The sequence below is a fragment of the Dermacentor andersoni genome, chromosome 2 (assembly GCF_023375885.2).
Source record: "Dermacentor andersoni chromosome 2, qqDerAnde1_hic_scaffold, whole genome shotgun sequence".
NCBI lineage: Eukaryota > Metazoa > Arthropoda > Arachnida > Ixodida > Ixodidae > Dermacentor > Dermacentor andersoni.
Genome location: NC_092815.1, coordinates 129,531,852 through 129,542,395, shown reverse-complemented (window position 1 = coordinate 129,542,395; position 10,544 = coordinate 129,531,852). Strand labels below are relative to the sequence as shown.

At 46.4% G+C, this 10,544-nt stretch overlaps 1 protein-coding gene across 1 annotated transcript; it reads left to right on the top strand.

Moving 5' to 3' along the window:
* Positions 1-2,395: 2,395 nt before the first annotated feature.
* Positions 2,396-8,987, top strand: LOC126540099 (uncharacterized). The gene is made up of 2 exons (XM_050186892.3): positions 2,396-2,910; positions 8,337-8,987. Exons 1-2 carry the CDS (start codon positions 2,506-2,508, stop codon positions 8,610-8,612), a joined length of 681 nt encoding a protein of 226 aa, XP_050042849.2. The 5' UTR covers positions 2,396-2,505; the 3' UTR covers positions 8,613-8,987.
* The last annotated feature ends 1,557 nt before the right edge of the window (positions 8,988-10,544 follow it).

Below are 10,544 nucleotides of genomic sequence, written 5' to 3'. Positions count from 1 at the left end.
AAGGGCATCGAGGCATGTCGAAGCCAAAGTTGGTTCTCTTTGTTTGAATAACATTCGGTTTGATTTCAATCATTCTATAGCATTAGTCGCAACGCGCAACGAGAAACCAGAACACGAATGTTTCCGCATTTCACTCGCGTCACATTGCAGTCCCCATGACGAAGAATCCACAGTGATCTCAAACACGAATGTGGCTGTGGTCGTCATCTGTGTTTATCGGCACGTATGATATTGACACGTGTATTTGTTTATCTTTCTCGGTGCACCGGTTTTCGCCAGCTAACGACTGTTAAACGTTATCGCTCCTCGCAGGACGCGCCTTCATGTATCAGAAGTTCCTCGAGTGTTATCGACGGTGCTAACCGTTGTCTGTCGTCACTGAACCTGGTGTAACCTGATTTGTGCGCTAAGCACTTGGCCTTATAGCAGTAGTGCTTATTTTAGAAAACTTATGATCCGAAGTAACTTGAATTGATAGTCAGTTCTGTCGCAGAAAAAATTCAAGGTGTACAATAACCACAAATACTACGAGGAACTTAATGCCCTTTCAGTAAACATAGTTTCCACACAATGTACGGGCAATACAGCAAAAAGAACAAAAAGCAGACAAAAGGCTACAAGCCCAACTCTATGAGAGACTGCAGCTCAATTGGGTAGTCACAACCAAACTGGATTGTTTACCTCACAGAATTATGTGAACTTTTTTCACGTGATCATCAACATAATCAGCCAATTCTTATGTCCACTCCAGGACGAAGGCCTCTCCCTCCGACCTCCAATTCCCTGTGGCTTGCGCTGGCTGATTACCCATCAATAGTCTTCTGCCGTCCTCGGATGCGCTTCCCTTCTCTGGGTTCCCCTTCTGTAACTGTAGTGACCCACCCGCCATCAACCCTATGCATTTATTACATGGCCTGTTCGGCTCTATTCTTTTCTTAATGTCCACTAGAATATAGGCTATCCCCGTTTGCTCTCTGGTCCACACCTCTCTCCTCCTCTCTTAACGTTACACCTAACATTTCTCTTTCCGTCGTTCTTTGCGCGGTCACTAGCTTGTTCTTGAGCTTCATTGTTAACCTCCATGTTTATGCCCCACATGTTAGCACTGGCTGAATGCAATGACGGTATACCTTTATATTCAAGGACAGCGTAAAGCTGCTAGTCAGGATTTCGCTATGCCTGCCGTATGCACCCCAACCCATTTTTATTCTGAATTATTGTTTCCTTGCCGGGCTATTAAACTTTATCTTTGTCTTCTGCATAATAATCTTCGACCACATTCTTACACGTTACATGTTGAACGTTTTCATGTACAAGTGTTTAATATAAATGGTACCCCCTTCTCCAAGTATCAGGTAAAGAATGCGAAATGTAGAGCAGAGAAAAACCGTTGAGCGTGTAATATTGCTTTTCTTGCGGAAGCCGCACGATTTACTTTGGTATCAACACATTCTTCACGATTTGAATAATATTTCTGCTACGTCCAATTATATGCTTGCTTTTCAGCATTTATTTTATCATTTAAACTCTCAACCTTGGCTTCTTCCCAAGTTCTCGTATTGGATTTCCACCATTATTTATTGAGAAAGCCAAGCAGGCAAGGGATCAAGCCAGTTTCTTCTTTAAGTTTTCTTTTACTCGCTATTCAGTGTCATATCACTTCAACTGCTTTATCTTCTGAATCCTTTGCTAGAGCGGCTTCTTATCTGGCATTGTTTAGTACCTCACTGCTAATTTTGTTTCAGTTAGCTTAACTGCTGAAATATGTGCGATATTTGCTTTCCGACATGTTTCTTTTGCATGTTTTATCTTTCCCAATGAATTCACATGACAGAACAAATTGCGCTGGCGAACGTGACGTGGGTGAGCGGCGGCGAATTGCACCGGCAGCGGCTTATCTACTTCGCTCTTGTGTGCGGCGTGATTGGGGGGCACTGAGCCACGTAGTGTTCGTCCGCGAATATTGCTCCGCCTTGTGGATACCCGTTAAAGTACTCCCTTCGAGAAGAATGGTGAAGAGAGCAAGTTGGGTGCGTGCCTTGTATTATACCCAGTGCCCAAACGAACGAAAACGACTCTTAAACGCAGGCAAGCGGCCGTCCTGTGACTTTAAAGAATAGTCTTCGTATGTTAGCGCGCTGCATATAATACGCTATTTGGAAAAAAAAGTTCTGATATGCTTCCGGTAATTGATCATATCACAAGGTAATTGACGATTCGGAAACCGAAGCGGTTCCTTGGTCATTATGCAACAGTGATAAAATCGTGGCCAGTTTAGCTTAACTCAGTTTAAATGACGACGACCTTGTGTGTACTGTGTTGTCAGCAAGGAACACGCACACGCTCCGAAACCTCAATTAAGTTTCGACTGTGTCGCTGACCAGAAGCCTTTGTGTGTGTTTTTTTTTTCTTCTAACATATGGTACCTAACCAGAAGAAATTTCGTCGAACTCTCGGTCAAGAGCGCTTACTCGTCTGACGTTCCCTCCTGCCAGCCGTCTCGGGATGCCCAAAGTGAGTGCGTGCCATAGTTGGAGATTATCATCATCAGAATTTCTGGCGTGTGTCGGATTAAGCCCTCGACATCGGCCGCCGCCCCGACTGCGAGCAGGTGGAGCCCTGGCTTCGCAGCAGGAAATACGTATGCGGCGCGCCGTGCACCGGCGTCAGAGCCAGGGCATGGTGATCCGGCCGCCGACCCTGCGCGAGACGTCGGAGCCGCCGCTGCCCGAGGTGGACGAGAACTTCGATCTGCACCCGAGCCGCTTCGAGGTGTTCCGCTGGCGGCTCAACGAGTTCCTCAACCAGGGTCACATGATGCTGCTCGTGCTGAGGACGCACGTGCACGACTGCAACCCGCACTACGCGACCGAGTTCGAGCACGCCGTGCTCTACTACTCCATGATCAAGGTGAGTCGCATTCTCTCTCGCGCGCAACGGCCCCGAAGGAATGTCGAGGGCTACGGAGCTAGCTAGCCAGCGCGTGCCGTTGCAGGCTGGCCGTGGGCAAGATTAGCATAGAGTTGGCCTCTTCATTTCCATTGACCTTTTTTTTTTGGCCAGCAAATCACGAGCGCCCCCCTCTAGGGAAGCACTCTTGTGCGGCAGCAAACCTTTGTATAGGTCTTGGACGCACGTAGGAGAGTGAGTCTGGCACGTTCGGGCACGTCTGTGGTTGGAAGCCTGAGCGACGTTCCACGACCGCGTGCTTACCTTTGTGGCCTTGTCGAAGAAAACATAGCCTGCTAAACCCGAAGCTCTATCTGTTAAGACTAGATCCAAGTCTGGGCCCTTGCCTGTGCTTACGCCGACGAAGACAACATAGCATTTTCTTACAGACTACACAAAGTTGTATGACGTAAGGGCTGGCTTGCAGAGTAACGCTAAATATGTAGCCATTTGTACTTATTAAAAAAAAAGGAGGTCATCGACATTTCCCGTAAAAGCTTATGGATTGCAGCAATTTAACGAGGATGGGGGGCGAAATGCGAAAACACCCGTGTACTTAGATTTAGGTGCACGTTTAAGATCCCCAAGTTGTCGAAATTTCCGGTGTCGTCCACTACGGCGTGCCTCATAATCAGAAAGTGGTTTTGGCACGTAAAACCCCATAATTAAAAAGAAAATTAACGAAAAATGGCGTTCCATTTTAACGTTTCACGTGAAAAAACAAAAAAGAAGACAAATTGTCTGCAATTATACATGAGTCAACGAAGCGAAGTTCTTGTCTCGCGTTAGTAAGTAAGTTTGCTGGTGGTAAGATGTCGGATGCGAAAAAAATAATAAAGGAACTTGCCATAGAAATACATCGTGTTAACGCAGTAACGCTGAAAATGACTTGGTAAACGAATTTCACCTGTAATAACAATAGGCTAATGCAGCGTTAAAAAAAAGAACGAAACGCAAACAGCTCGAGTGAATGAACGAGGAAAAGAAAAAGTGACGCGGCAATCGCCCGAGAATAAAGCTTATTGCACCCTTCGTGTGCAATTTCCGTTCCACCTTACTTGTAGCAACAACGTGTGTCATTTTCTTTATTATTTTTCACTTGTTGCCTTAATTTTGATGTCCAAGCTTAAGCAAATTATTTGTTGAATAATGCGTTGCCTCATTGCATGGCTATTCATTGCATGCAATTCCCTCTTGTTGATGTGTCACCCATAACGTCTCTTCACGCCGTTACAAGAGAAATGGGTCACGAGGGAGGATAAAACTAGTAAATAAATGGACAGAGTGATTCAACTAGGACATCTACGTGTATAGGAAAAATAATAAAATTAATTAAATGGGTGTCAACTACTCGCAGCTCGTACAGTGCTATATGAGGGCTTTTGTAGTTGATGAACGACTATGAAGGATCATGTTGAATTCTTTAGGGCGTACCGAAAACATGGTACAGAGCACTTTTACGGTGAAGCTGTTAATGGCTAGGGTTTCGTACATTTTTCGTGTCCGTCAGCAAATCTGTGTGAGCAACAACTATTATCATCAGCAATGGATCGCGCCACTGTTCGCGATTCGGTCGTGGTCTTCTACCACAGCTGACTCGTTGGCGCCCCTCGGCTATAGTGAGTGTGTTCCAATACTAGTCATAGGCGGCAAAGCAGACGGCCAAGCGGACAGCGGCCATCTTAATTATCATTCCAATTCTCCCGAAGTCAAAGTAGACAGCTTCGCGAAGGCAGCATCATAGTCAAAAACGATGCCGGCCACTTTCCTGTCCAAACAACATGTCGGCTGAGAAAGACGCTTGAAAAGGGAAGTTTGCCTGCGCACAAGGAAAGGTTGACACGCTATCCTACGGCCTTAATGTAAGCTACATGGTGTTTTTCATAGGTTTGCAGGTGCCAAAACTTAAAATACAGAAATAATGTGTGCATTTCGCAACGTTTTCTTGTAGCCGCGCGGTGGCGGCACGTCGCAGAAACGTCTTCCGTACGCCTTCCAGGCGCCTAGAAAGGCGCTCCATTACATGCGCTGGAAGCTGTCTCGGCTGTCTACGTAAGGTCTCTCTGATGCTGGCCAAAATTGGAACACACCCAGTGTACCATATAGACTACATTGAGGCGTAACCGTGCGAACGTGCTCATTTCACTGCTTGCGCATTCGTCGTCGTCTTCTTCCACAGCTGGCTCCGTTGGCGCTCGTCATTCTAGCGTTCCCATAGTGCCCCTCCCTCTGCGAAAGCGCTGACGGCACTGGCCCACTGCCAGTCGGTGCGGTGATTTCAGTGTGAAATTCTTTGCCTCAGTATAGACCTTTTCATCGGGCGAGGAGGATAGGGCGCGTGGAGAGCCTTTCCTCCTCTCTGGCTTGGGCGATCCGGCGCGGCGCTTCTTGAAAGTATTGCTGTCGCGTGCTGCGGAATGATTTCGATATGTTTTAGATGGTACTTTGTGAAATTAACGCCATGTACGTTCATATAAGCTCGTCAGGGAAGCTTTTCGGTGCATCGGTATCTACAGTAGGGGGAAATATCTCTTGGGGGCGCAAAAATGTGACAGGCTTTATCAGCCGTGGTGTACGCACATTATCAGCCACGGTGTGTGTATGTGTCGTGAACTATTTTGCTTATATCGGTTTTAATTCAACAAAGAAAACCGGTGTCTCTGTATTAGCAGCATGAAACGGTAAATCTGCTCACTATCTGATCGCTTGGCGTAGGGAGTCAAACATGAAGCATAGGAGCACATGCTCGTGCACGGCCCAACATAAGGCAACCACAACATATCTAAGCGGCAGGCGCTATCAAATATTTGTGATGCACCGACATCGTTCTCACGCATTTCAAGCCTAGTAGGCTTCAAATTACCATATGTCTACGCTAGCCTTCCTGCATGAAGCCGATGGCGCTGCTCAACAAAGCGATCACTGCGTTTGGTGAACAGCACGATACATATGTAAGCTGTGCGCTTCGACATTGCCTGTTTGGCCTGTATACAGCCATAATATATGAGAGGGATCGCATAAAAGAATGCGATGCCTATTTTTGAGGACAAAATTTTTGTGATACGTGTGAGTGTGTCGCAGAGAACGGAACGAACACAACCGAAAAAAGAATTCGGTTATCATCCTCTTTTTTGAAAAAGCAAGGGAAAACGGGCTAACGCCGCAATACGACCTCGCATAGTCACGCCCCACAACGTTTATAAATATGTAACCGCTGATGCCGTATGCTTGGACTATGCGGTATATAGAACAAAGATATCTGTAATCCAGCACCTACCACTGCTTAGGACGCTCGCGCAGTTCGTAAGGAGTCCCTTTGCTGGACAACCTGAATTCAGACTGTAAGGTATGCTATTGTTGCTTGCCAAAACTATTTTATTCAGGGGCGGAAACCTCATCCATCGAACCAAGTAGTCGCGCAATGTAACCTGCAGCGAACAGTTTGAACGCTTGTCAAAGTATAACGTCACAGCTCCTATCGTAGCATAACGGTGCCCACGCTGTTACGATGGTCGAGTATGTTTCATGGCTCCTAAACCGCAGCTTAGAAATAGAGGATAATACTGCAATAAGGTCACATTAGTGATTGGAACACTCAGGAATACACAATTGATCTCCGAGGCTGATTGTAGGCTCAAATAAGCGCGCACACATCGCGCTGCGTGTTCCGTCCACCTCAACGCCAGCAGAAATTCCGGCCACGACGCATTAAACCCCTTCAGCACGTCTCACATAACCGTTTACCCCGTAGAAGACGCACGTCATACTAAACAGACCGTACGACCGCGAAAACAAACGCCAGTACCTACCGCCGAGCGTATACTTGCCATGCAAAACACCGCTTTCACCCAAGCCAGTAAATAGGGCGCTGCTCATAGGCGGCGCCACTGCGTTCACAATATGGCGGCGCCTACGAAAGAACGGTCTATAAACCCGGTATGTATAGGCTGCCTCTAGGCAACAATGTCGGTAAGGATACACAAATTATTATGCGTAGGGTGGCCGACTTGCCTCATATAAGGCGTCGAGGCTGAGACTGTCGGTAAAGGCTTTGTGGCGCAATGCGTACATGACAGTGAAATTTCGACATCGGGATAACTGGCATAGAGCGGCATCCGTCAAAGGGTTTTGCCCGTGCTCTCCTGCAGAACCTACAGAGCCACGCTTCAAACGAGTTTATGAGCCCATTGCGGCTTTCCCAGTCGCACATAATAGCCGAAAACTTGAAGCTCGAAGTAAAGGCAGGAACGACCGAATGGAAATAGCAAAGTGCTAATTTCTGGCTGTTTTATTCTGAAGATGCAGAAATATATACTCAGGTAAAAACACACAAACACAAAACAACTAAAAAAATAGACCTGTCATCGCTGTTTCTCCTTTGCGCTTCACGTTGACTAGTGGTGTAAGACCAACTAACCCACTCTAATGTCTCGCAAATGATAGACAGAGAACAAACCACGGGGGCATCGAGTTTCAGGAAGAGATGTCAAGGCGCCACCGTGCACCTACTATGTTTCAGGAAAGTTTCGCGAGGCTGGCGTGGTCCGATGGCCAAGATGAGAACATGAAAACTTTCGGTGGATGCGCGGTTATGTTGACTTTCTGTGTTTAGATTTCCTACATCGTTTGCAGAGTGGCATGCTAATGGAACAGGACTGCTAGCAAGGAAGGAAAAAGGATGGTTGTCAGGGGGAAGGAGTCGTTACCAATGTTGAAGGAACGCTCTGCTGTGGCCACCGTAAGTATCTCTGGGGAGGCGGAATAAGCTCAACTATTCCTCTCCAGAGAAAAAGAAAAAGCCAACAGCATTCGGCATTGTCAGGTGGCCTGCTTCCCAAGACTGACTGAGCCAAATGCTGCTTAGCTACGCTTGTCTACGTTACCACTATGCTTCTTTTTTCTGAACAACAACAACAAATAGACGAGTTGGTGCCGTCGAGGCGCCAAATTAAAGCGGTAATTTGTTTTGCGTGGCAGTAGTCGACGCTTCTGTCTTTGTTACTCGATGGTATACTCTGCTTGGAGTTTAAAAACGTCGGAATTTTAAGGTCAGTAACATGTATGTATATGTAAACTGATAACATATTATACTAGGCAAAGCCTATGGGCTTGATTAGGTTTACGCATTAAATTGTATGCTGTATACAGGATGTCCATGATTTACACTCAGCGACGCAAAGAAGACCGACAAGCGGGCAAGTAGTCCATAAGACGTCTGTCTACAGGTAGTCTGCAGAGTGTGCTAACCTCTCCTAGAAAGCAACAACCTAGCCAGATCCAAGGTGAACAGCACGATATTCACATGCCCTATGTAGACAATAAGCGGCAGAGTGCGTACGAGTCTAATTAATGCCGATCAAGTTTCACGTGCCCAATCTCTTTCGCAGATCGAACTGGACGACTACTTCGACACCGTGGTGCACTACAGTATGAAGGCCTTCAACCAGCGCGACATCAAGTGGTGGCCGGACACGCTCTTCAAGCGCGTCGCCATCGTCATCTTCGCCGTGCTCGACAAGGTGGAGGTGCAGACGCTCGACTACTACGTCAACAAGGACAACCTCAAGGAGCTGTTCCGGCACTTGCAGTGGGAGAACTACCTCTTCAACTGGAAGATCGCCCTCGACCCGTCGCCCTCGCCTAGCACCACCTTCGTACCGTAGGGACTGAGCGCGCCTCCTTTCCCCCGAGCCTTCGCAGTAAAAATGCGCAAACGACGAGACTCCGCTGAACTAGCGTATTGTTGCAGTCTGCCGCTGCTGAGCAAACTTGCAAGCCACTATCACTTAGCGGCACGGCAAGCGACGCATCAAGTTCAGACACAATTTTTTTCCCTGTGCATCAGTGACGCGTAGCGAAGCAAGGAAAATGAGAGTTCTGATTTATTCTTCGTAAAAGAACGCAGATTATAGTTGTGAGAAGATTCAGACTTAGATATAGGAGTGACGGACCATCTATACTGGTAGCCTAATTGGACACTGGATAGAAAAATAATCGTTCCTATATTAAAAAATTACCCTTCTACAACGCCAAAATAAGTCTTACCGTAAGAAGAGGCTTGGAAAACCCCAAAAGTTGCGAGAACAAGAGTGGGTGGCGCCGCCATCTTCAAGTTCCCGCACGATCTCGCTGTGACATCATAGATTTTGACTGAGATTGTTGGGGTCTTGTTTACCATCTATTGATAAAGATGTTCTAAATTTATGGATAGAAAAATAATCTTTTCTATATTAAATAATTAGCCTTATACAACGCCAAAAAAAGTCTTACCGTAAGAAGAGGCTTGGAAAACCCCAAAAGGTGCGAGAACAAGAGTGGGTGGCTTCGCCATTTTCAAATTCCCGCACGATCTCGCTTTGGCGTCATATATTTTTACTAAGATTGCAGGGGCCTAGTTTACCATCTATCGATAAAGATGTTCTAAATTTCATTCTAAAAGAACCAAAGGCTATAAACTAAGTTTCAAGAACTGCTACTAAGCCACAACGGGAAGAATTCGAGAATTAAAAATTTGACAATCACGATGTCACATTGGCGCACTGGCAGTGGGGTCCCAGGGAGAAATTAAAAAAGAAACATTATCTTTTACCTGCATTTTCTCTTGTATTGTCAAACCCGTAACAGCGAAATTACCGAACTAGAGTTCTAACAGTATACTTCATCAGTCTTGGCTGATTTAATGTTCCACTCTATTGTCTCTCGAGACCTTGCATCTACGTCAGTAGCACTCTTTCCTTATCCTCATGTGTGCTGGAGCGATGTGCCTAATTTTGGGCGTCTGTACGAGACACCTACACTCTCAGACAAAGGTACAACCTTTGCGGTGTATATCTGCCACACAACAATAATCGTCATCTGCCTTGCTTACGTTTCCTCACTCGAAAACGCCGCGCCCACTACTTTCCTGTCGAGAAAGCTGTGTCACGCTGATAACGCGCATGCCGTTCGTTACTGGTAAGTACCGGGCTCGCAGCGTTAAAGAAAGGAAAGGCGGACAAGATAACGTATTTTTTTTTTAAATTATGGGGTTTTACGTGCCGAAACCACTTTCTGATTATGAGGCACGCCGTAGTGGAGGACTCCGGAAATTTCGACCACCTGGGGTTCTTTAACGTGCACCTAAATCTAAGTACACGGGTGTTTTCGCATTTCGCCCCCATCGAAATGCGGCCGCCGTGGTCGGGATTCGATCCTGCAACCTCGTGCTCAGCAGCCTAACATCATAGCCACTGAGCAACCACGGCGGGTAAATAACGTTTGTTGTTGTGTGGCAAGAAACAACCCAAAGAGTGTAATTTTGTTTTAGAGCGTATAGCACACGTAACCAAGCTCTCCGAATATACTTTCTGAGTCATTCGTTCGTGGGAACAGTTAGCGAGTAAGCCGTCTGCCTACGTCATCATATAATTTATTATATACTGTTACTACTGGTCAGCAGAATATTTTACAACGGCTACTGCGTGCGAGTGGCTTTTCTTATTCACATCCTTGTTAGGCTTTTTTACGAGCCTCTGGGCAATCACTAACCGTGGTTATTTCTTGTTCAGCTGAGAACTTTACAGCCAGATACTAAAACAAGGTGGGAAGAGGACCCA